Source organism: Myxine glutinosa, chromosome 1 (assembly GCF_964187855.1).
Source record: "Myxine glutinosa chromosome 1, kmMyxGlut1.1, whole genome shotgun sequence".
NCBI classification, from domain to species: domain Eukaryota; kingdom Metazoa; phylum Chordata; class Myxini; order Myxiniformes; family Myxinidae; genus Myxine; species Myxine glutinosa.
In genome coordinates this window covers 167693691-167721441 of record NC_136261.1, presented here as the reverse complement: position 1 = coordinate 167721441, position 27751 = coordinate 167693691, and the positions used below count along the sequence as shown (strand labels likewise).

Below are 27751 nucleotides of genomic sequence, written 5' to 3'. Positions count from 1 at the left end.
CCAAGGTGATGCCATAATATAATGACAGGCTTCTTAGATTATTGACTTCTCGATAAAGTACTGTATATAGGCTAACGTAGCGATTTCCCCAAAAGTGGGGTGATAATTTAACTGTTTCTAAACATACATGAGTGGGTGTGTGTAACCCCACATGGCCAATGGTGGATCCATCTGTCCTATGCAAGAGTGCTGGAAGTGGGGCAGTGGGTCACTCACTCTCAAACATTTTTGTGGGAGGGGCAAAAATATTTTGCCCGCCTCTCCAAAAAAAGAGGGATAGAATAAAGACAGAGTGATATAAAGGAAGTAAAAATAAAAATACAGAATTCTCAAAGAAGTAGCTAGAGTGGAGAAGGGAACTCTTTATACAAAGTAAACTTTGTTTAATCTAACACATAAAGCTCTTTCTAACCACTGACTCACTGATTGACTGATTGATATTAATGTTCAGTACCTTCCGGGTGTCCTAGAAAGATGAAATTTGCATGCCGACAGACATCGAAGCCGGTACACCGGGAAAATCACAGAACCCTTAGAAAGTATCCATTATGAAAATTTACGTAAAAAAAACATAAACGCATTGTAAAAACAAAACAAAAAAAAACCCTCAATCAACATCTAGCTTTTGAAAATTGTAATTTATATTACTGTAAACTGTGAAATAAACAGTACAATCATGGCCGTAAATGAAAAAAAGAAAAAGCGTCCATAAATGAACATTAAAGTAAAAAACCGTAAACACGTCTGCAATAAAAAAACAAACCTCAATATCTAGCATTTGAAAATTGTAATTTTTACAAGTGTAAACTGTGCAATAAAAATCTCAATAAAATCGTAAAAGTGTCTGTTAAATAAATAAATAAACCTAAATTGGTATCGAGCAGGAGGTCGGTGATGCTTGCCCATAATCATTAAGATTCTATTTATTATGTACCTACGTACGAAGCACAGTTCGTTACTCCGAACAATGTGGATGCATACCCCACCAGCACATATAAAATAGAATGGGTTCCCTTTTCATGTAGTAAAGTGGCCATTTTTTTCGGCATGGTAGGTGCCCTTACAACAGGGAAAAAGCTCCCTTTTTGGTGAAAAGAAACTCTTTGTCATGATAAGGTGCTCTTTTCATGTTGGAAAGGTCCCCTTTCTATATAGAGAAACGAACATCATTGGAATAATAGTCATTTGCATTATAATATTTATTTATTTATTTATTTAACCACCTCTCCCCCCTCCCCACCAATCATAAAATGCTTCCAGCGCTCCTGGTACTGTCATTTGTCAATTAAGATCGTTTCGGCAGCTCTTCTTCCCAGTCTTTCATGAATTGAATGTCAAACGCTGTTGACATTCGATTGAAGGTGCTGGAGATTTGTAATTTGTTAAGACTACTCCCCTACTCTTTATCAAAAGACAAAATAGGATCTTTAACATCCATCAACTAATGCTAGCAGATGGAACACCAAGTGGTCCACTGAGAGACAGCACATTTAAACAAAGCCCTGCCTGCAATGCACCAACCCAACATTTTATATTTCAGCTGAGAATCGAAGGCAGATGACACAGGTTTAAGTTAAGTCGGTTTTACCACTACACCATTAAATGCATGTATTATAAATTGAATATGGTGCCACTCCGCTTGGTAAGCTTTTCTTTAACAGGTTGACAATGTAACAATGTTCTGTGGTGTAATACAACTTTCCCTAAAAATAGGTGTCATGGAGATATAGATACAAATTCAAAATAATTTTTCACCAAAGCTAATGGAAGCCATTTTGGGCTTAAAATCTTCATTGATGAAGGGTTTAAAAATAAATAAATTATAAAGCCATTTAACGATTGTGATATGTGTGTTGTTGGTTGTTACCTCCATATGCATGTTCCAGAAGGTGGAACGGAGCACTCCCTGGTCTCAAAATATTCAACACCGTAAAGTATCCACCTCCTCCTGTGTGTGTGTGTGTGTGTGTGTGTGTGTGTGTGTGTGTGTGTGTGTCTTTGTGTGTGAGACAAACTGTATTAGGGTGTGGGAGGGAGTTGGTGTCTGCGCATAATACCATCCAGCATTTTCCAGTAGATTACGAAGAATCGGTTGGGGTACACAGCAGTTGTGGTAGCCCAGTCCGATGTATGACCTCCATTGCTTGTTGCGAGAAGCAATCACTTTCAATCGGACCAGCACCTCATTCTCACCTGAGGGTTATGGGGAACAGAAAAAAACAAAACATAAAAACTATAAATATCAACAAGTTATTAAATCTTCCTGCAAACACATATTGGACCTTAAAAAACAGAAGAGTTGGCTCACACCAAGTCCTTCTCAAGACTGCGCAGGCTAAGTATTCCATGAATACCATCGAGTTAGATGATGCATTCTGGGAACATCCTGCATCCGGGCGTGTGTGGATTGTACAGAACAACTTGTTTTATGATATATTCTAGTAGAAAGTGGGGAGGATAATCCCCCGTCGTCAAAAGTGTCTCCCCCCCCCCCCCCCCTCAACCGCCGAGTCCCCCGCCCATGTTACTAACTGTTTTGAAGTTACACAAAAGTTAGTAAATACAATCACTTACTGAGGCTGCTTTTATATTTTATCAAAAACAAAACTAAATTGCTCAATTGCCCACGTTCAAGGTCTGCAATTTCATCCATTCAAATAATCCAATGTAAAAAAACAGTTGTTGATAACAAAACCAATGCGTCGCTGAGAACACCATCATTCCATTAAAAACGTAATTCATGGAAGAGTAACAGTGATGGCCTATAACGGAGAAAAATGATCATATAAAGCATTTAATCAGCTTATAGAGGCACTTACTTACAAAACTAGACTTGAAATAAACCAATGTGAGCTTTGCTCGCAACCTGTATTGAATGGAAAATAAATAGTGGCATAATCGAGGCTCGTGTAAGAGCTAACACATTGAACATGAAAACATGCACAGACACATAAAACATACAATGAAGGGAGCAGGAGACAAGAGGGGAAGAGCGAGGGAAGCAAGTCTTGAATTTGAGCCTCCATAGCATAAACGTTCGGCTTGCGGAAGTAGTCAAAATAATTTGCCACAAATTTGCCTTTAAGCCAGGAATCTTGAACTCAGCAAGTTTCATGTTGTAGCTTGCAAAAACTCCCACATCATTGTACATTGACATCACTCCCACATCATTGTAGTGTGTAGAATGCAAACTGTTTGTTGAAATACCAAGTTGTTTACAGTGACGGAACGCCATCATTGTTCGATCATATAATGGACACCATCATAAACTGACTATTGCATACATAGTACATGCAACGGATATTTAAAACAGACTACCTATTGAATCAGCTATGAGAAATAAGTATCTATTTTATATTCCCAATAACAAGAAATTTGGAATATTCTTCAAACTAGAATGGCACTCTTCGACGTCACGACGTCGACTGGTATGCTTCCGTCCACATTATTACATCATTATAATACTTGTGTCAAGTTTTATTTAAATCCATTCAGCTGTACCCAAGTTTGCACATTTTTTTTACCTGACATGACATCTGACCTTTGACCTATTGACCCCAAAATTTAATCCGTTTATGTTTACATCATTATACATACCTGTCCCAAGTTTTAATTTAAATCCCTTCAGCTGTTCACAAGTTCTCACATTTTAACCTCACATGAGCTCTTACCTTTGCCCTTTGACATCATGACCCCAAAATCCAATCAGTTAATCTTTACCTCATTATACATACCTGTGCCAAGTTTGACCAAGATCCCTTTAGCCCTTCTCAGGTTATCGCGGTAACAAAAACCTGTCACCGACAGACGGACAGACGGACAACCTGAAAACATAATGCCTCTGGCGACTTCGTCAATGGAGGCATAACATAAATGGGAAAATAAGAAATATAGGGAAACAAAAAAATAGTGCGACCAGTGACTTTCAGGTAACGTGACAAAACAATGTATTTGTATTTCCAAGTTAAATTGAGTATAATTGAGTTTATAAACAATAAAACACTAGCATGTGCAATGCATGAAAAAATAACTAGAAATAAACTTTTCGACATCACGACGTCGACCGATATTCCTCCGCCCACATTATTGCATCATTATATTATACTTGTACCAAGTTTGATTTAAATCCATTCATCTGTTCTCAAGTTATCACATTTTTACCTAACATGACCTTTGACCGTGTGACCCCAAAACCGAATCACTTCATCTTTACCTCATTATACATATTTGTACCAAGTTTTAATTTAAATCCCTTCAACTGTACACAAGTTATCACATTTTTACCTGACATGACCTCTGACCTTTGGCCTTTGACCTCGGGGCCCCAAAATCGAATCAGCTAATCTTTACATCATTATACATATCTGTACCAAGTTTGAATTGGATCACTTCAGCTGTTCTCAAGTTATAGACATATTACAATCCTATTACAGCCTTTGACCTTTGACCCCAAAATCTAATCAGTTAATATTTACATCATTATACATACCTGCACCAAGTGTGCATTCAAACCCTTTAGCCGTTCTTTCGTTATAGACCTATTATAGCCTCTGACCTTGTGACCCCAAAATCTAATCAGTTCATCTTTACCTCATTATACATACCGACACCAAGTTTGACTAAGATCCCTTCAGCCATTCTCAATTTCAACGGACGGACGGATGGACGAACAGCCGAATGGACAACCTGAAAACATAATGCCTCTGGCGATTTCATCAACGGAGGCATAAAAATGTTTGCAATATTTTACTTTAATGTATTTGTAATGTGAGTATCGTCACTATAACTTTAAAATGTAATGAAACTGTCTGCGTGACTGCATGCATCTGAAGCTTTCCAATCAAACCCATTGGTTGGCCAGCTGGCCTGACTCCACCCACAATTGCAAGCAGAAAAATCATGCATCTGCCATTGTCCTGATATGGTAAGCCTAAAAACGTCTTTGGAAGTCTCATTATCACAATTACCATGCTCTATAACTTTTCTGTTCAGTGTAAAATAACCCAAAATTCCTGTTAAAAGGATCATCAAATATCTACAGATTGGAGCCGAAAAACCTCAGGGCACTTGTTAAGGCGTTAGGCCTCAGGCTTTATGTGCATAGGCCTCAGGCTTCATGTGTATAGGCCTCAGGCTTCAGATTTCAGGTGTCAGCCTATGGGCCAGTGCAATTGCAATTGTTACATATTTATGTGAATGTATGTGAATTACTATTCCGGGCTTTGCTTATCAATGTGTAGTCGATTAAAGGTTGTTGTGATTAAAGGGTCAGGAGCCCTTCTGAGAAAAAGGAGACCGGAAACGGAAGAAGAAAAGACACGAGGTCCTGGAGACGCGACGATTCTTCTTCTTCCTCGCCAAGCTCGGATGCGAGTGGTATCGATTGAGCAACGTAAGAGAATCGGCGTTTCAAAGCCCGTCTGGCAAGAGGAGTTACCGGGACGTGTAACTACCCTTTGACACGTCAAGTCACGGTGGGTTCGTGCACGGAACCAAGCAGCTGGCACAGTTCGCCTCGCCGTCTACAAGGCCGCGTACGGGTCGCACCTTGGGCCGCGCGCGCTGGGCAAGCCGCGTGTTGCTTTGCCTGCTTTACATTACCCGCTTTGCTTGGCCAGGAGGTGCGCGCTGCAGCCGTTGTTCCCGGTACGGGACGTGCCCGGTGAAAGCACGTCAGGAAGGGTCCGTTCAACCGCCCACGTGCGGAGATCGAACTACAGGAGTACGGAGACATTGTGAGAGACATTGACCACGGAGGGAGTCGGGAGTGGGGCTCACGTGAGGAATGTATAAGATGGCCATCTTAGAGTTAATGTAGCTGAGTTTACATCTTTGTACTATTGATTGCTGATTGTTGATGGTTAATTGCTCGGGGAATATATCATTGATTATTCCGGATCCTTGGTGTGGGGTTTTTTTCTTGGTTGGAATTCATATTGATTGCGTCACGAAAGCGCATACATAATAAATCTTTCTGGCGGAGTTCCTCTCACGGTCCGGGGGTCACCGAGACCAGGTAGTCACCGGGAGGACCACGTAACACAATCTATCCGAGCTATATAACCACAATGCATTATAAATGCACATATGCCCTGAACCCCTGAACTCCGCCTGATGAAAACTCGTGCTCGCCAACTTGAAAGACTCCGCAATAAAACAGGTCTCACAGTTCACTCCCAGGCCTACAAGGACCACATACAACACTATAAAGATGCCCTCTCCCGTGCCCGCTCCGCCTACTACTCTCAAATTATCCACTCTGGCTCCGGAAACCCAAAAGCACTCTTCTCTACAATAAACAAACTCCTCAGCCCCCTGAACACCACCACCTAGTCATTCACAATAGACAACTGCATCTCCTTCCTTTCATTCTTCCAACGCAAAATTGAAAACATCTACAACAGCTTGACCACCGCCGCACCCGCTCCCCCTCAAACCACCTGCCCCCCTTATCCTGCCATCCCCTGTCTCAATTCTCCCCAGTCTCCCCTACTGACCTCTCTGAACTCCTCATCGGAATGAAAACTGCCACCTGCACTCTTGACCCCATCCCCTCCAGCTTTGTCAAGGCCTCCCTTCCTGCTCTCTCTCCACTTATCATTGCAACAATAAACTCCTCCCTGTCTACAGGCATCGTCCCACCATCCCTCAAAATTGCTGCTGTTACCCCCATTCTGAAAAAACCTGGACTAAACCCTGACACCCTAAATAACTTCAGACCCATCTCCAACCTACCCTTTCTGTCAAAGGTTTTGGAACGCGCTGTAGCCACTCAACTCAAACATCACCTCTCTGCCAATAACCTGTATGAAACATTCCAATCCGGATTCCGCTCCAACCACAGTACTGAAACTGCTCTCCTCAAAATCACCAACGACCTTCTCCTCTCCTCTGACGCTGGCAACCTCAACATTCTCATCCTCCTCGACCTCAGCGCCGCCTTTGACACCATCGATCACACCATCCTCCTCACCCGACTTGAAACCACCTTTAACATTACCGGCACTGCCCTCTCTTGGATTAAATCATACCTCTCTGACAGACGTCAGTTCATCTCCATCAATAACTGCAAATCCCCCACTGCTCCCCTCCCCCAAGGTGTCCCCCAAGGTTCAGTTCTTGGCCCCCTCCTCTTCATCCTTTACCTGTCCCCCCTCGGTCACTTAATCCGCCGTCATGGTCTCCAATTCCACTGCTTCGCCGATGACATCCAGCTTTTCATCTCCACCAAGTCCATCTCCACCGCCACCCACTCTATCCTGACAAACTGCATCACTGAAATAAAATCCTGGCTTCAAATCAACTTCCTCAAACTTAACTGTGATAAATCTGAAATAATCATCATTGGCCCAAAAACGCTCACCAATTCCACCCATAACTTTGCCCTCAACATCGACGGTTTCCCAGTATCCACCTCCCCTCACATCCGGAATCTTGGCATCATCTTTGACCAAACCCTCTCCTTCGACAAATACAATAAACAGATCACAAAGACAGCCTTCTTTCACCTGAAAAACATCGCCCGTCTCCGTCCATCCCTCTCCTCCGTGGCTGCAGAAACCCTCATCCACGCCTTCATCACTTCCCGTCTGGACTACTGCAATAGCCTCCTTTATGGTTCACCTCAACAATCACCAATAAACTCCAATACATTCAGAACTCCGCTGCCCGTCTACTCACCCATTCCCGGACCCGTGACCACATCACCCCCGTCCTTTACAAGCTTCACTGGCTCCCCATCTCCCAGAGAATCCAGTACAAAATCCTCCTCTTGACCTACAAAGCCCTCCATAACCTGGCCCCATCCTACCTGGCTGACCTCCTCTCCAGACACACTCCCACCCGCAACCTCCGCTCTGCTGGTACCAACCTCCTGACCCCCACCCCCCCCCCATCCGGACCAAATTTAGATCCTGGGGGGACAGGGCCTTCTCCATCGCTGCTCCCACCCTCTGGAACTCGCTACCTCACACCATCAGAGACTCCTCCTCACTCACCACATTCAAAACATCACTCAAGACCCACCTGTTCAACACTGCATTCAACATTTAACCCACAGCATCTAACCCCTGACTATCTCCTCTCCTTCTCCCTCCTTTGTGCTTTGAATATTTCCCTATTGATTCTTCTTTTTTTGCAATTGTTTTTATGTTTTGCTATGCATTATGTTTTGCACTCTGTCAAAGTGTCTTTGGGCTTCCTGAAAAGCGCTATATAAAATAAATGCATTATTATTATTATTATTATTATATGCAGAGGCAATGTTTTTGTTTTATGTACATAACCTGGGTTATTTAATATTTTTGGGAGTGATTGAGGCAGCAGTCTGTTGCCAATACACTGCCCAAAATAAACGGATGAGCAATTTCGATATTAAATTAACGTTTTATCCCAACTATGGCACATCACATATGCTTGAGATACCGGACCGGACGTTGCTGATCTGTGGCAGGAGGATTTGCCATGATTTCCACCAAGTGCTGGCAAGTAGTGGAGCGCGGTTCACGGTGCAAATAATGGATGCATGTATTAAAATTTAATACATGCATAATACATGCAAATTTAATACATCATTTAATAATTAAATGATCTGCCCTCTGACAGCACTTCCACATTTAGGAGCTATGTTAAATATATATGTGAGTATGACAAAATATGCCAAATGCTTTGTGCAACTGGGTAATGGTGAACTAACAAATACTTCAAAGATATTCAATGGGCCTATTGTAATCCATCACTGATGGCAACTGCATAAGGACGGAACACAACCTTGCAAGCAATGTTGCAACAGACAGACTGGTTTTTGATTTGTAAACAAACCGACATCAAATACAAACGCTTTCTGTCATTGTGATACCAAGAACCACATGCCACACTGGCTATTGCTGCATGGATCCTGACAGATGCGATGTGTCTGCTACACACCATGTCATCTGCAGTCTTTGATCAAGGAAGCATAAACCTCAAGCTTACCAGCTAGAAACACATATTCGCGGATGTTATCTCAGCCCCTAACGGAGCTGGACCGTACAGCTCAAAAATATAATCATGTTTTCATGAATACTAGCAAAGTACCCATCCTTAATCTATCTATAATTCCAGTAATCTCTGTACGTTTGTACGTCTGTACGTCTGTACGTTTGTCTGTGACCGCTGTTTCTCGACAACTACCGGTCCGATATACTTGAAACTTGCCAGGTATATTGCTGGGGACCCGAGGATGTGCCTTTTCAAGGTTTGAAATTAATCGGACAAGTACTTACCGAGCTATGGCGATTTAGCCGTTTGCCGTTCGCTTTGCCGTTGCGAATGGACCAAACCATTCATGTAAATAGAGGGGGGGGGGGGGTTCTGTGGTCGTTCGCTTTGGCTTTGCGAATGGACCAAACCATTCATGTAAATAGAGGGGGGGGTTCTGTGGTCGTTCGCTTTGGCTTTGCGAATGGACCAAACCATTCATGTAAATAGAGGGGGGGGGGGGTTCTGTGGTCGTTGCGAATGGACCAAACCATTGTTTTTTTTTTGCAGTTTTTTTTTTTTTTGCAGTTTTTTTTTTTTTGCAAGGAACGGGCACCCACGTACGGGCACGTCCTAGCTTATATATAGTACGGGCATGCCCTAGTCTATCTATAATTCCAGTAATCTCTGTACGTTTGTACGTCTGTACGTCTGTACGTTTGTCTGTGACCGCTGTTTCTCGACAACTACCGGTCCGATATACTTGAAACTTGCCAGGTATATTGCTGGGGACCCGAGGATGTGCCTTTTCAAGGTTTGAAATTAATCGGACAAGTACTTACCGAGCTATGGCGATTTAGCCGTTCGCCGTTCGCTTTGCCGTTGCGAATGGACCAAACCATTCATGTAAATAGAGGGGGGGGGGGGGTTCTGTGGTCGTTCGCTTTGGCTTTGCGAATGGACCAAACCATTCATGTAAATAGAGGGGGGGGGGGGTTCTGTGGTCGTTCGCTTTGGCTTTGCGAATGGACCAAACCATTCATGTAAATAGAGGGGGGGGGGGGTTCTGTGGTCGTTGCGAATGGACCAAACCATTGTTTTTTTTTTGCAGTTTTTTTTTTTTTTTGCAGTTTTTTTTTTTTTGCAAGGAACGGGCACCCACGTACGGGCACGTCCTAGCTTATATATAGTACGGGCATGCCCTAGTCTATCTATAATTCCAGTAATCTCTACGTTTGTACGTTTGTACGTCTGTACGTCTGTCTGTGACCGCTGTTTCTCGACAACTACCGGTCCGATATACTTGAAACTTGCCAGGTATATTGCTGGGGACCCGAGGATGTGCCTTTTCAAGGTTTGAAATTAATCGGACAAGTACTTACCGAGCTATGGCGATTTAGCCGTTCGCCGTTCGCTTTGCCGTTGCGAATGGACCAAACCATTCATGTAAATAGAGGGGGGGGGGGGGGGGTTCTGTGGTCGTTCGCTTTGGCTTTGCGAATGGACCAAACCATTCATGTAAATAGAGGGGGGGGTTCTGTGGTCTTTCGCTTTGGCTTTGCGAATGGACCAAACCATTCATGTAAATAGAGGGGGGGGGTTCTGTGGTCGTTGCGAATGGACCAAACCATTGTTTTTTTTGCAGTTTTTTTTTTTTTGCAGTTTTTTTTTTTTTGCAAGGAACGGGCACCCACGTACGGGCACGTCCTAGCTTATATATAGTACGGGCATGCCCTAGTATGGATTAATTCATCCACTTTTATGATGTCAATATTTTCTTACTACCTGTAATACCAGCTTCCACAAGGTGGTTCTACACGATACACAACAACTATCAGGCAGTGCCGGATTAACAATTAGGCAGACAAGGCATGTGCCTTAGGCCAGCCAAAAATTCGGGCCACAAAAATGTGCATTTGTGCATTGAAAGTGATTTGCTCCGAGAACTGGACTTCAGTTCCGTAATTGAAGAGTTTGCAGTTGTAAACGCGCGCAAGGTTACAATCTAAGGTCTAGTAAACTGTAAAGCAAAGTGCCAAATCTGTGCGTGTTTTGTCACGCATATATTCATACACTGCAAATTGTATAGACTAAACTAGTTTGAAAGTAGTTTATTTTCATATTAAATATTTGTCTTTTTTTGTATTAAATATTTTGTTCATGAATCAGTTCATCTTTTGTCTGGGGTCCATTTCCATGAGCCCGAGATCTAATTTAAATTGTTCAGGCCATTCTCTAAAATTTCAAAATGTGCCTTAGGGCCAGCCGAGGCTTAATCCGGCACTGCTATCAGGGACACCTCTTCGCAGTGGTTGTACCCCCCAATACCCCCAAATCTTCCCCATTCATCACTACTGCCCGGATTTGTCAGGGCAGCGCAGTCTCGGTCAAAGAACCGATTGGTCCCCATGGATTGACCCTTTCTCTCGTGTCTCTGTCTGTCTCTCTTCCTCTCGTGTCTCTCTCTTTCTCTCGTGTCTCTCTTCTCTCTTTCTCTCTTTCTCTCTCTGCCGTGGCCCTGACTTTGTGAAGGCCATCCGATATGTGGGTATCCGTCTTTTACACCATCCGGTATGTGGGTATCTCTGGTATCCCTGTACCCATGCCTCTACCCACACACATCGTAACATCATAACCCACAACTACACACATCATCGTTTACACATCTTAACCCACAACTACACACATCATCGTTTACACATCTTAACCCACAACTACACACATCATCGTTTACACATCTTAACCCACAACTTCCAAGTGAAAAACCAATTCTACAAATTTCAGAAAATTAATGAAAAATACAAAACTAGAATATATTGGTTGGATAAGCCATGCTTGTTCGAGAGAATTGTCCGGGCCTCTACAACAACAACAACACCACCACCACCAACAACAACAACAACAACAACAACACGATATGCATTTACATTTTATTACAATAGAGCAAACGTATATGGTTGTTTGTTACTTGCAAAATCGAAGATTTTTCAAGTATATTGGTCGGTTGCGTTTGTGGTTCTGTCTGTCTGTTTGTTTGTCTGTTTGTCACCGGTCTACAGGTCACAATTCCAAACCGATCGTCACGAAACTTCACCAAGTTGTCTAGGTCGTCTCAATTGAGAAGCCTATTGATTTTGAGGTCAAAGGTCATCTGGAGGTCAAATTTCTAAAATCGCCATTTTAAATCCGATTGACTTGAAAATTGAACAACATTTGTATACTGAGTCATTAAATTGGGAAATGAACTATTTTTGAGGTCAAAAGGTCAAAGGTCAACTCAAGGTCAAATTTTAACGTCAACCATTTTCATCCAAAAAGCCATCAATTCTCAACCAATGGACTTGAAAATTGAACAGTTTGCATATTGCCTCACTGTATTAGGAAACCAACAATTTTAGAGGTCAAAAGGTCAAAGGTCAACTGAAGGTAAAACTTCCAAAATCATCAATTTTCATCTGAAAACCCATCAATTTTCATCCGATTGACTTGAAAATAGAACAGCATTTGTGCATTGCCTCACTGAATTGGGAAACCAACTATTTATGAGGTCAAAAGGTCAAAGCTCAACTCAAGGTCAAACTTCTAAAATCCTCATCATTTTTCATCTGAAAAATCGTCACTTTTCATCCTGTTGACCCAAGCTTTGATCAAGATTGTAAATTTTAAAATTCATGAAATGGACAATTTGCTGTATCAATGGAAAACTTTTTTTGGGGGGGGGGGGGGGGGTGGATTTTGCAAGTATCGTGCTCCGCATGACGTCTTCTTGTTTGTTTGTTTATATGCGACCAAAACGTCTTCTTCTGCTTCAAATAAAATTAACACCCAAAACACAGTCCGTGAACTATTTTCGACTGCAGAGACCCCTTAGACCTTTGATGACCCTTTAAATCCACCAAGACCCTTAAGACCACCAAGATCTCTGAAGACCCAAAATACCCTTAAAGACTCAAAATACCCATAGATACCCAAAATACACTTAAAGACCCAAAATACCCTTAAAGACCCAAAATACCCTGAAGACCCAAAACACCCTGAAGACCCTAAACACCCTCAAGACCCAAAACACCCTGAAGACCCTGAAGACCTTAAAGACCCAAAAGACCCAAAAGACCCCAAAATCCCAAAACACCCCAAAGACCCAAAATACCCTTAAAGGCCCAGGGGATCCAAAATACCCTGAAGACCCATATTGCCCAAAACACCCAAAATACCCTGAAGACTCTAAAGACCCTGAAGACCCAATACATCCCAAAGACCCAAAATACCCTTGAAGGCCCAGAGGATCCAAATGACCCTGAAGACCCAAATGGCCTAAAACACCCCAAAGACCCAAAAGATTCTTAAAGACCCAGAGGAACCAAAAGACCCTTAAGACCCAAAAGCCCCTGAACACTCTAAATACACCGAAGACCCAAAACACCCCAAAGGCCCAGAGGATCCAAAGGACCCAAATGGCCCCGAAGACCCAAAAGGCCCCAAAGACTCAAAAGGCCCCAAATACCCAAAACTTCCTGAAGACCCTTAAGACCCCAAAGACCCAAAACACCCAGAAGACCCAAACACCCTAGAAGACCCAAACACCCTAGAAGACCCAAAATACCCTGAAGACCCAAAATACACTGAAAACCCAAAAGACCCCGAAGACCCAAAACACCCTGAAGACCCAAAACACCCTGAAGACCCAAAACACCCTGAAGACCGAAAACACCCTGAAGACCCCAAAGACCCTTAAATACCCTGAAGAAACAAAATACCCCAAAGACCCTTAAAGACCTAGAGGAACCAAAAGGCCCAGAGGAACCAAAAGGCCCTTAAGACCCAAAAGCCCCTGAAGTCACTGAAGACCATGAAGACCCAAAAGACCCTGAAGACCCAAAACACCCTGAAGACCCAAAACACCCTGAAGACCCAAAACACCCTGAAGACCCCAAAGACCCTTAAATACCCCAAAGAAACAAAATACCCCAAAGACCCTTAAAGACTTAGAGGAACCAAAAGGCCCAGAGGATTCAAAAGAGCATGAAGACCCAAATGGCCCTGAAGACCCAAAACACCATGAAGATCCAAAAGACACTGAAATGGTCAAAGATGCCTATCCCTCTGAAACGACGTGTGGTGAGGCGTGCAGAGCGCACAGAGTCACGCTAGTAGAGAGAATTATGATCCTCCCTTTACTCTGAATCCATAAGGCTATAATTTTTCGTGAGTATGATTTGTTTTTCACAAGTCAATTTTCATGATGCTCGTGATTGCTCAACATTTGTTAGCATTAAATGTTAATAAAATTGATAGTAAAACATTTTTGGTGTGGCTGTTCCATTTCTCTGAGTAAATGTTTTTACCGACAAAAAACTTCCTGTGCACATCCTAATCCAACTCATTCCATCTCGCGGTTCAGGAGTGCATGGAAGTAAAACAAACACACAAACTTTGCTAAAAAAAGAAAAGTATGACCATTCTCTCTAGGTGGCTGTAGTGAGCAACAGTATCTGCATTTTGCAGTCTGTGCATAGTCAGAGTTTATCCTTCTTTTTAACAAACCTCCAGTTTCTTTTTTCTTGACCTGCTAAATCACATCCCTACATCAATCCAACCCTATTCCCTTTGATCATTTCCCAGCATCTCCCATTCCCACATAATCTTTCCAACTTGTGAAACCAATACAAAGAAAAACTCGTGACATTTAATTACCAGTATGTTGTCCAAGATGCAAAGTAGAATGACATGTCCAAAATATATTTGTTTTCGTGCTTCAGTACAGTGCAGTGTCCGGCAAATTAATTAACTTGAAGTTTTCACCAGTCTATGCACAAGTTCAATCTCTTTCAACATCCATTCACATGATATCGAAGGCACTTACATATTTGAACTTCAAGTATAACCTCTGTACCTCAGATAGGATTACAGCCCACTATCAATTTGAGGGTGCCAATGAAGCGTTATTCAAGAGTCAGCAGCACTTGGCACAAACATGGCAATAAACGTGGTTGTCAGTGGCAATTATATCTATTGGTCGGCGAAAACATTTTCACGCTGGATTGTCAAATTTACTTTTGTATTCACTTTTGTTTTCTGCATATTGTCATCACAATTATTGATATTGGTCGGTCCACATTTACCTTTACCTTTGTGCACATCGTCAATCATTAATCCAGAACTCTCACATTGCTTGCCAGCCTGTGAGTTTTGGACACAATTTTACTACCCAAAGTAAACAAATGTCAATTCATTCCGTCTTTTCACAAATCCAACCTATTGTTGAAACCATGGCAAGCGCACAGCATTTCACGGTCCAACATGATTTCAACTTGCTCAATCTTGTTTATTTGCATTTTATTGGATGCTGAAAAACTTTTATTTCAAGTGAAAGTGATTGTATTTTGACAACGAGCAACGGTACCCGCCCTATGGGCGGGGCTTCAATTGGGAGGCCCAAATGAAAAGGCAAAATATCAGAAATTGAAGGATTTTTTATTTTGAACGATTTATATCAACATCCGTTAAATCACATCACACGCAAATCATCAAAATCTAAACAGTGTTTGTAAAGTTTCAATAAAAGCCGCATCACTGTTCATATCGGAAAATATTATTCCATCGTGTTTGGAAAAACTGAAAAATTGGAAAAACTGGAAATTGGAAAAATTGGAAAATTGGAAAAACAATATAGCCTATTTTACTCCAGTGGGTCCCATGATTACCCACCCAAAATTTTGTTGCGATCGGTTCAGCCGTTTTTGCGGTACCTGGGAACAGATGGACAGACAGACGGACGGACATTTGGTGAATTATAGTAAGATTATGAAACCAGGTTGTTGACAGACAAGATTAAGGTTCTTACCCCTGACAAATGCCTCTTTTTCTAAGATTATTGAAACAAATGGTCTGTAGTTTTGGAAAATGGTTTATATAAAATGGGGGGTTATTTAAGGTTGGAAAATGATAATTTTCTTTAGTGTGAGTAGTACAATCGACTACGTGATGGAATTATTTTTCGATTTTTGAGTGGCAGAAGGAAAAGGTAATTCATCATTGATGAAATTAGGTTGAGATTTAAAATGAAGTCCTTTCAATAAAATGAGTACAGTACTTCATAGGATTATTATCCAAGAATATATAGTCATTGGTGATAACAGCATTGTCAACCTTTGGACCCTTTATTTCATTTCTATAAAGATGAGCACTCCTGAAGTCATATTTGAAGGTAACTCTTGGAAAGCCAATCTTTAGATTACAAGTCGTCCAATTCGATTTATGCTCCAACATCTGTTGTCTTTGGACAAGACTTGTGAGTCCAGCGGTTTTTAAGGGATCACATCACTCTTCCTTGAGAGCATACTCTTAGCTGTGGTAGTAATTTCATCTTGTGGAATACCCAAGTACTCTGACATATCCATATCGTGTTGTTTATTATGGTCCTGGATTTATTATGGTCCTGGATCCTGGATTTATTATGGTCTTTTATGGGTTTTTTTCTTTTCTTGGAAAGGGCAATCATATACCGAGGGCAATCAGGAATCTGTTAAATGATGCGTTGCAGAAGCCTTTCCTGCCAGCTTCAATGGAGAAGTAATATTACGTACCAGTCAATACCCTTGCAGTCAGTGATGAAATTGTGTGATTTACATTTCATTCTGGCATGAACATTAGCCAGCTTTTCTTACACTGAGATGGTCATTTTAGGTCATCTCATCTCGATTCCCGAAGAGATGAACTCATAAAATGGGTCGTGAGGTTTGTATACCTGTCTGTTAACTTTTGCTATTTTTCCTACTCTTCCCTTATCTCCCTGGCCGATTGTTCTGAAACTTGACACATGAATACAAGAGAGTAGCCCACACAATCGCTCAGGCTTCAATTTTTCAATTTTGGATCATGGGGCTCCCAAGGGGGGTTGACCCCCAATTTTTGGATCCCTACTCGTCCCTTATTTACCCACTGAATGCTCTGAAACCCGATACAGCCATTCTACTCTATGGCCCGCATAATCACCAGGCTTCGATTTTATTTATTTCGGATCATGGGGGATCCCAGGGGGTGCCCCCCAAATCAGCAGAGGTCTGAACTACAACCTCAAGAGATGACCATCAGCCCAATAGGGGGGTTATTTTCTATTCATCATTCCAGAGAACACAATCATAAATTTTATTTGTAGTTTCAATAATTTTTGTGCAGGGAACACTATTTTGGTGTGTGTTAATCATCCACCAAGATAGACCAGTAAGAATGATCTTTCTAAAATATGACCATCTATTTTTTTGAGAGTAGAGAGAGTTTTTTTTTTTTTTTTTTTTTTTTTTTTTTGAGAGTAATCCCTGGTGTTGGGCTAGCGGCTAGGGTGCCGGCTTAGGATCCAAGGATCCTGGGTTCGAATCCCGGTCGATCGCTGAATTAACGCCAGGGGGGTTGACTCAGCCTGTCATCCTTCCGAGGTCGGCTAATTGAGTACCAGTTCACTGGTAATTCCCTGTTTGTCGTTAAAGGCGGCAAAAAGGGTTGGCGTCAGGAAGGGCATCCGGCCGTAAAACATCGCTTCAAATAGGGGACCGAAAAACAACAACAACCACGGTTCCCGAAAAAGGCCAACCCCCGCTTTGCGGGGAAAAATGGCCTCTAAAGGTGGTTTTTTTTTTTTTTTTTTTTGAGAGTAGCAATATGCTGAATACTTATAAACAACACCCTCAGCTGTGCACAAGGTGGTTGTAGAGACGAAGACTGGTCTATTTGTAACACAATTATGTCTTTTATTAGCTTCCTACACATGGTATTAGCTGATCAATTGCAGCAGCTTTGTGGTTGATCATGATGTCAGTTGCACTTTCCACTTTGCAATAAGTTACAGCCATTGAGTACATTAAAGAGTGTAAAATGTCAGTGCCAACACAATTTGCAATGCCCAGGGGTGTATTTGCTCTATGGTCTGAAAATGTAACAAGTAATGCTGGAAACTGGTCGTGGATGACATTTATGTGAAAGGACAGTATCTCTGTGCTCAATACTCATAGCAGCTTCACCAACAAGAATAAAAATTGTCTCTAAAATTCTCCAGCTCAAGAGTTTTATCATAGTCCTCCGTCAAAAAACATGATATTTTACCACGATTAACACCCCGCCCCCATACCCCAGGACCAACTATTTATACATTTTCAGTGTTTCTTTCCTGAAATTTTGTTTCTGAATCCAACTTGTCGAAACTGTGGACCTCCCATACCCCTCATTCTTCCTCACATCCCTTATTTGTCCGTCTCCCTCTATTTTATCCACTGCTGTTGGTATTCCCACTCTTTTTCTACCATTTTCTTTTCTTCTGTTGAGTCCTGATTCATTCTGTGTTCTAGTTCCTCCACGAGCCTTGACTTTGTAAACAAAACAAATGTGTGATGAAGTCCCACTAAATGCACTGTCCTTGTTTCGCACATCCACATACAGTAGGTTGACCAACAAACCTCCCTCATCAGGCTGGTTAGGCATTATCTATGTTCAAGTGGCTTCATATTTGTATTCCGCTTTTGTTGCTTTCTGAAGCCAAGGCCTGCTCTATCAATCCCAACCTCTACATATAATTTCTTCAATATCAGATGTTCATTAGTTATTTGCCCCCATTCATCTCATCTGTTGCTTTTTTCTTTCAAGAGGACGTCTGTAAAATGTTTGGGTGCTTCCATTTATACAATATACTTATTCAGATGGTACTTGGTTGCCGACCTGCATTTTGTTAAAGTAGTTATGGCCTCTTCGGTTGGAAGCCATATATCAGCCTTTACTTCTGCATGGGCCTCAATTAATTGTGCTCCTACTTAAGCCAGTTGGGCTACCCTAACCCTTTTCAACTTTTCAAATATTTCATGCAAGTTGATTCCAACTTCTCAATATCTGTACTGTACTTTGGATGTCATAAACAGTAAGCTCCTATGTAGTTCTTGGCAGAATTGGATAGCGATACATACACAGTTTCGTAATTCCATTTAGATGGCTTTTCGCTGTTTGTTGCCTCTAACATTTCAATCAGTTTCTGGCTGACCATCGGTCTAATCACTACATCCCTCAGACCCTGGAAAGAAGCTGAGTAATCTTGCTGACTTTGGGTGAAGGAATTTCCTGTCTACCTATTACCAGTTTCAGATCAAAGGCTAAGTCCTGTATCGAATGACCTTTCTTCCTTTGTTTCACATCTGGAGTAAATCTTTTCATGGAAAGTGACCTGCATTTTGCTGGTTTGGCCTTCGTTGTCTGAGTCCTTTTTAAGGATGTTACAGACCACATTTACTAATTATTTGCAACATTTTGGGTCTTCTGCAAGCAGTAAAAGATCATCAGCATATGTTTTAGCTGTCGGTGTAATGTTTTTTTCCACTCAATGTACTGAAGATCATTGAAACCATCCAGAAGTTCAAGGCTCAAGTTGAAACTAACCAGACACAAGATGAAGGATCAGGGACAGCCTTGAAAAAAACCCGACACTATATTGGATCCAATCTTTTGACCATTTTTTACTCATATGATTAATTGTAGTAATTATATATTGTCTTCTCAATATGTTCTGGTATGTAATACCACTCCAAAGCAAGTTGTATAAGATTATATTGTACTGTATCAAAAGCATTTTGCAGGCCTAGCCAATTGGTCACAATCTGATTGATATTCTTCATGGCATCTTGGAGCATTTCAGTCATGGATTCTACATGTTCTGAACATCCTGGCAATTTCTCCATGAGGACTTTTTGAATGGATTTGTCGATGTAAATATTTCCAGTCAAATAGTCGATGAACCGTTGGGCAAGTAAATCAACGGCTATAATTCTTCAGGGTAATACACCTGGAGCATGATGGGTCCTTTGTATTCCCCTATTTGGAGATAAGAATTGTCTCAACAATTCTCCAGTTCACGAGTATTATTATAGTCCTTCATACGATATACATAGTTATGTTAAAATATCACATAACTATAATCACCAGTTATCTGCAAGGATATAGTGTTATAAGTAGTATTACATATTAATATTTGAAGTAGGCCAATATTCAAAGGATAATGTTAAAAGTGTCTAACTTGATAGAAGTTTCAACATTTTTTTATTCTCCCTCAAAAAAACTTCAAAATACCATGCATATACTAACTACCTTTAGGTTCACCCACATTCAATTAAGCAAACTAGAATGGCACTCGGTAGAGAGCATACCTACATCAGGCTGAACAGTTTACGTTTGGTATACACCGATAGGTCGGATCTGGATCCGGACCTGAACAAAAATCTAATCGGCTTGTTCTTGTCACCTAACCAACTTGCCCACCTAGTTTTGTCATAAGTAGTCCACAACTTTTTGAAACATCATGCTATATTCGTTTATGGCCCTATCACTCAATGGTGAAGATTACTGAAAACTAGAGCAATTTGACTGCGTTGCCAATAGGCCTCCTCATAGTCCGTGCCGGTGATAACGGGTAGACGCCCTCATGAACTGTCCTAAAAATGAACAACTTTGACTTAAATCCCTTCAGCTGTTCTCAAGTATCACATTTTTACCAGACATGACAGGTTTCACATCGATCGGTGAAGCAGTTTCGGAGAAAAGGTTTTTTTAAATATCGACTTTCAAGCTAATATGGCTGCCAAACCACGTGACATATGACGTCAAAATGTACACTCTGCATATGTATGGGTAGGGAATCAAATCAAACGTGATTACGTTTGTGAAGTTTCATGTTGATCGGATAAGGTTTGTTTTTCTATCCAAGATGACTGCCAAACCATGTGACCTACGATATCATAATTTTCAAACTACATGTAGTAATGGTGTTAGATTACATTTGTAGAGTTTCGCATTGATAGGGTAAGCTGTTTCTGAGATATAATTATTTAATATTTTCGTTAAATCCAATATGGCTGCCACACCATGTGACCAATGACGCTTTCGTGATCAACTTTTAATTGCCTTGCCTAGTCAATGACACATGTAAAGTTTTGAGTCAATCTATTTGGTGGTTTGGGAGAAGATGTTTTTTAAAGGTTTTAGGTTAAATCCAATATGGCTGTCAAACCCTGTGACCTAGGATGTTAGACATTTAATATTTCAATACAAATCGGTCATAGATCATGTGCATGCAATTTCAGATTTTTAGGATAATGCATTTTATTAAAACATTTATGGCTGGTATACCACTTCACCAATGATTTTATCATTATCATGCTTTTGTTCCCCATTGGGAGTACTTGACAATGTGCCAAGTTTCAAATTTTTCCATTCAGCGGTTTTCGAGAAATAGTTTTTTTTAAAAATTATTTGCGTTTAATCCAAGATTGCTGCCATACCACGTGACATATGAAGTCACAATTATCATTAAAAAAACATTATATATGGATGTTGCTCCGACCCTGAAAGTTTTGTCTCAGTCGTACATGTGGTTTCTGAGAAAAACGAGGTTTATCCCCAACGGACAGACAACCCAAAAACAATGCCTCCAGCCACCTTTGGGGCAGAGGGATGAAAATTAATCGGATCTTCACCAAAATCAAATCAATTCGTACTTGTTACACACCCAATCTGTCCACCAGGTTTCATATGAATCCATCCAGAACTTTTAGTGATGTAGTTATATATATATATATATATGTATGTATGTATGTATGTATATATATATATATATATATATATATATATATATATATATATATATATATATATATATATATGTATATATATATATATATATATATATATGTATATATATATATATATATATGTATATATATGTATATATATATGTATATATATATATATATATATGTATATATATATATATATATATATATATATATATATATATATATATATATATATATATATATATATATATATATATACTGTATATATATACATATATATATATATATATATATATATATATATATATATATGTATATATATATATATATATATATATATGTATATATGTATATATATATATATATATATATATATATATATGTATATATATATATATATATATATATATATATGTATATATATATATATATGTATATATATATATATATATATATATATATATATATATATATATATATATGTATATATATATATATATGTATATATATATATATATATATATATATATATATATATATATATATATATATGTATATATATATATATATGTATATATATATATATATATATATATATATATAAATATATATATATATATAAATATATATATATATATATATATATATATATATGCATAAGCTTTAGCCCCATCACTCAATGGTGAAGAATCATTTTTTTAAATTCTCTGATCCGGATCCTGATTAGAATCTTCACCAAAATTGAATCAATTCTTCCTCGTCACACAAACAACCTGTCCACCAAATTTCATCCGAATCAGACGACAACGACAATTTGAGATATCCTATTCACAAACAGACAGACAGACAGACAGACAGACAGGGGTGAAAACATAACCTTCATTACCGTGGAAGTACCGTGGAGGTAATAAAGTCATTTTGCCCTCTGACCGAAAGTGTTAAACTAGAACTTTTACATGTTACCTTAAAAATAACTCCAATCACATCACTTATGGACATTTCTATGATCCAAACTGGATACAGTAATCAAGCACAGATCGATACGAGATTATACAAAATATTTTGGGAAACTATGATCAAACCAGCTTTTCCATCAAGGAAGGCAAGTTCCAGCAGGGAAACATTTATATTCTACTTGTGATATGCCTTGCAGCTGTGTAGATAGCAAGGGCCTCTAACGATTACTAGATGACATCAATTCACATAGTTTTTGAATTTTTTTTTCCGCATATTGTAAGATAATAAGTTTTATCCAAAACCTCCAGGTCAGAACATTTTATTAAATGTTTAATTGCATTATTTTGCGACAAGGTTAATGTCAAAGAAAGATACAGCAGGTATACAAAAAAGTTACAGGATTTTTACAAAAAGTTACAAAAAGTAAGTTACAAAAAGTTACAATTACAAGCAGGATCACAGAAAATAAATGTTTCAGTATCTACAACATAGATCTACAATGAAACATCTTGCACATTGTAAAAGCAAGGGGTATAAATATGTTACGACAGCTTGAATGGTGAGTAGTGGAAAAGATGGATAGGAGGGGATGGAGCTATCCTCAAATAAGGAGATGGAAAAAACATGAGGTTGGGAAAGGGATTAGTAAAGCAGCTGGCAAAGATAAAAGGCTGAGTGAGAGCACAACAGTGTGTGAAACTGCATGACCTGTAGTGCCCTCTGACCGAAAGTGTTAAACTAGAACTGATACACAGCATAAGTAACCTCGCCATGGTAACTTGTTTTTCTCTCCTGATCAAAGGCTCAGGGTAGACCTTATAAACACATCACATGCAGGGAAAATACATTAGTAGACATCAATGTACTTTTACATGAATTATAAGGCAATTAGGAGACAAATGGGGAAACACATATGATGTATGGGATTTTAACCTGGGTTCTCTGCATCATGAGCTCATGGCTCAGATTAGAACACCCATAGCCTTATATAGAAAACATAGGGTCAAATACCCCTGGCGCTCACCTCGTAGAATAAACAGTATACTGCACCAACTAAAGGTATTTTAAACCAATTTCAATGGTTGCTGGAAGACAGGGCAGCATGGAGAATCATACTAACATAATCATAAGACTTTAAACAAACAAACAAAAAAATACATATTTTAGGGGGCAACCCTCCTACCCCCCCCCCCCCACACCCCTCCCATCCCCACTCCCACCCCGTGTACCTCCTTAGACCCCAATTTTTCTAATGCTTTGAACAAACTTTGGTACATCACGGGTGATGAAGGTTGTGGTGAAGTTTCATCGAAATCGTGTGTGTAGTTTCAGAGAAGAAAGCAAATTCCTATTTTGGGGGGTCAAACCTGGATCCACTTTGACCCCCGGTAGACCCCCTTAGATCCCGATTTTTTTTTTAATTCCGTGAACAAACTTTTAGTCACAACACAACAAATAATATTTGTGTCAAAATTTGGTCGCAATCCCATCAGCGGTTTCGGTGAAGAAGTTTCAAGTGTTTATGAACTGACGGACGGACTGACGGACGGACAGACGACGCGCCATTGCATAGGCTCCCCTGAACGTCGTTCCAGGTGAGCTAAACATTGACTGAAAAGTACAAAATAGTGCAAACAGTGCTTCATGGCTTTTCACCCTTGCTAACTCCAAAACCTGACACAGAGGTCCACTCAGATATTAGCAGTGATTTTATTCATAGTTAAAGTGGATGTGAATAATGAGGTTATTCCGCTGATCTGTGTAACAGTAGAATGACAAAAGTCAACTTTGTTTGACCATTTCATAAGCACAAAAGATAACCCAAAATAAAAATCAAATAGTCCTCATAAAACCAAAAAAGTAACGCCATTTAAAATTCTAATAATTCTGCTTTTAATTATTATTCTTCAAGCTTCAATTGACACGTTTGTTAAATTGACGTCAAACAAGCACACCTTTGTTCTCAGGTCATATTACAGTACAAGATAAAATGAAAACAATAATTAACTGAGTTAATATGTAGCGTTATAGCAATGCAGTGCATCAAGATAATATAAAAACAAAGGGGCAATACCCCTGGCACTCACCTGGTAGAATAAACAGTATACTGCACTGATTAAAGGTATCTTAAACCAATTTCAATGGTTGCTAAAATACAGAGCAGCATGTAGAATCATACGAACATAATCATGAGATTTTAAATAAACAAACAAAAAAATACATATTTTGGGAGGGAACCACCCCCCTCCCCACCCCTTGTACCTCCTCAGACCCCAATTTTTCCCAATGCCTTGAACAAACATTGGTACATCACAGATGATGAAGGTTGTGGTGAAGTTTCATCAGAATTGCGTGTGTAGTTTCTGAGAAGAAAGCAAATACCTATTTTTGGGGGCAAACCCTCCCCCCCCCCCACCTCCCCTTAGACCTCCAAAGGGACAGTTTTTTTCTAATGTCTTGAACAACATTGATACATCAGAGATGATGATGGTTGTGGTGACATTTCATCAAAATTGTGTGTGTCGGTTTTGAGAAAAAAAGCAAATACCTATTTTGGGGAGCAAGCCCCCACATAGACCACCTTAGACCCCGATTTTTAAAATGCCATGAACAAACTTTGGTACAACACGGGTGATTAAGGTTGTGGTCAAGTTTCATCAGAATTGCATATGTAGTTTCTGGAACGAAAGCAAATACCGATTTTGGGGGGCAACCACTCCCCCCCCCCCCCCCGAGACCCCGACAGGGGCAGATTTGTTTTAATGCCGTGAACAAACTTTGGTACATCACCGGTGGTGAAGGTTGTAGTAAAGTTTCATTGAAATAGTGCGTGTGGTTTCAGAGGAAAAAGCAAATTCCTATTTTGGGGGTTAAACCTGGATCCACTTTGACCCGGCAAACCCCCTTAGACCCAGATTTTTCTTATGCCGTGAACAAACTATAGTCACAACACAACAAATATAATTTGTGCCAAATTTGGTCGCAATGCGTTCAGCGGTTTCGGAGAAGAAGTTTCAAGTGTTTACGGACTGACGGACGGACGGACGCGCCATCGCATAAGCTCCCCTGAACTTCGTTCCAGGTGAGCTAAAAATTGGCTGCCAACAAAATTTAAAAGTTGCACAGCTGATTTATAACAAATAGTAACTTAGCTGAAACTTTAATATCATGATATTCACAGGGAGTCAATTTTAATCCAATTGATGTTTTCTTTTTTTTTTGTTCTCATTACATTTAGAAAGCAAAACCTTGTGGAAACCTCAAGAACGAATGTGCGTCATAAAGTATCCAATGACTGCATTTCAAAATTGTCATTATTCTTCTGAAACCAAAATCTTTTGAAAAGGAAGCTTAAGCTTTGCACCATGTGCATGATAAAAAGGTAAACCCCAACAACAAGGCCAAGATAAATAAAGCATGTGAATAAAATTCAAAATGTTGTGTGCAGAACAATTTAACATTGTCAATGCCCTTATTATATTAACAACCGTCACTGTTCGTATTCAGGTTTGTGACGAGTTGATGTGAAAGAGGAGAATGTGGGTGGTGGCTGCTCCATTGTTGACGATTGGACCATATTCATCCCACCCACACCCTTTCCTCTCCACATGTCCTGTGGCGCATTCTGGCATGTAGCCTGGGCGTTTTGAACTGCACATCTTGTGATGTTTGGTCGTGTGTTTGTGCTCTGTTCCTCCAAAAATGTCTTTTGCACTGAAATGCAATAAATACCTCCGTCACCGAAGTTGAAACGGAGGATGTTTCAGTTTGTGTGTTTGTGTGTCTGTTGAAACAGACTCAGTGTTGAAACAGTGTGTCTGTTGAGTTTGTGTGTCTGTCAGTTGAAACCCGTTTGTGTGTCTGTCTATGAGCACGATATCTCACAAACCCATGGACAGATTCGCCGAAACCTGGTTGACAGGTTGGGTGTCTGTCAAGGACAAATTTATTGGATTTTGGTTAAGATCCGGATCTGGATCAGAATTTTCTTGGCGGGAGTAATGCATTTGATCGTGTCCGTGTGTATGTGTGCGTGTGTGTTCGTGTGTTTGTGAACAAGATATCTGGAAAAGTTCTGAACGGATTTGGATGAAAGTTGGTGGGATGATTGCCCTTGGGATAAAGAAGAATTGATTAGTTTTTGGTGAAGCTCAGGATATTATTCCGTATCCAGGAATTTTTTGAAGGATTGTTTACCATTGGAAGATAGGGCTCATTTTCTTTTAACATTATCTTCTATATATTCTATATTTAACATTGTGATATGAAAATAGTTTTCATATTTGTTGTAAATGTAGTTTAAACTCGTGGTTATGCGATAGAGCGGTGTATTTTGTTAGCAGTGTCGTCTTCAAGGTTCTTTTTTTTTTCTAATAAAGACATATTCTGTCATTTTAAACCACCGAAGTGTGTATTAGGTTTCCCCGTTTCATAAAATGTATCGTTTGATACGTATAATGCTTTAAAACTGTTTTTTTTTTAGTTTGTTTTTTTTAACCTCAGAAGAGATATGAACATTTTGCTCAGCGAATGTCATTCGCGGTGTCAGTATTGGATGAACTTATAAAGACTTAGTTCCAGATTTGTCAATGGCTGAGGTATATTAACAAACGAAAAAAACAGATTTGGCAAAATTCCAACTTTAAAAAAAAAGATCGCATATTCACCCAGGGTTATTAGAGGCTGAAGAAGAAGAAACCTCACATTAGCTTCCCAGACCAAATAAATAATTCTGGCTCTTTGATTTTCAGGTTTATTTATCTATATATATACATATCTGGGCAGTGTCTGTTGTCACTGAACTACTCCCTGAAACTTATATTTCCGTGGTTGTGAAGTGTTTTTAATAACGTGGTGGTGGTTTTGAATCACGTGGTGGTGAGGTATTTTGAATTATGTGGTGGTGAGGTGTAAAATGACGTGGTGGTGAGGTGTTTTTAAATCACGTGGCTGTGAGGTGTTTTTAATTTCGTGGCTGTGAGGTGTTTTTAATTTCGTGTTTCGTGGCTGTGAAGTGTTTTTAATTTCGTGTTTTGTGGCTGTGAAGTGTTTTTAATTTCGTGTTTTGTGGCTGTGGAGTGTTTTTAATTTCGTGTTTCATGGCTGTGAACTGTTTTTAATTTCGTGTTTCATGGCTGTGAAGTGTTTTTAATTTCGTGGCTGTGAGGTGTTTTTAATTTCGTGTTTCGTGGCTGTGAGGTGTTTTTAATTTCGTGGCTGTGAGGTGTTTT

The 27751-nt window shown here is 39.9% G+C and overlaps 2 protein-coding genes across 4 annotated transcripts in view; both read right to left on the bottom strand.

Annotated features, from left to right (window-relative positions):
• The window catches only part of GLDC (glycine decarboxylase), a 196982-nt gene that overhangs the window by 148286 nt on the left and 20945 nt on the right, over nucleotides 1-27751 (bottom strand). For all 3 annotated transcript variants that reach the window (XM_078779626.1, XM_068121721.2, XM_078779630.1), the window contains one exon: nucleotides 2058-2193. In XM_078779626.1, coding sequence (XP_078635752.1) covers nucleotides 2058-2193 — 136 coding nt within the window. The remainder of the gene's footprint in view (nucleotides 1-2057; nucleotides 2194-27751) is intronic.
• On the bottom strand, nucleotides 17611-23076 carry LOC144889761 (uncharacterized). The gene is made up of 2 exons (XM_078770957.1): nucleotides 22337-23076; nucleotides 17611-21501 (listed from the first exon to the last, which is right to left on the bottom strand). Exon 2 carries the CDS (start codon nucleotides 18430-18432, stop codon nucleotides 18094-18096), a length of 339 nt encoding a protein of 112 aa, XP_078627083.1. The 5' UTR covers nucleotides 18433-21501; nucleotides 22337-23076; the 3' UTR covers nucleotides 17611-18093.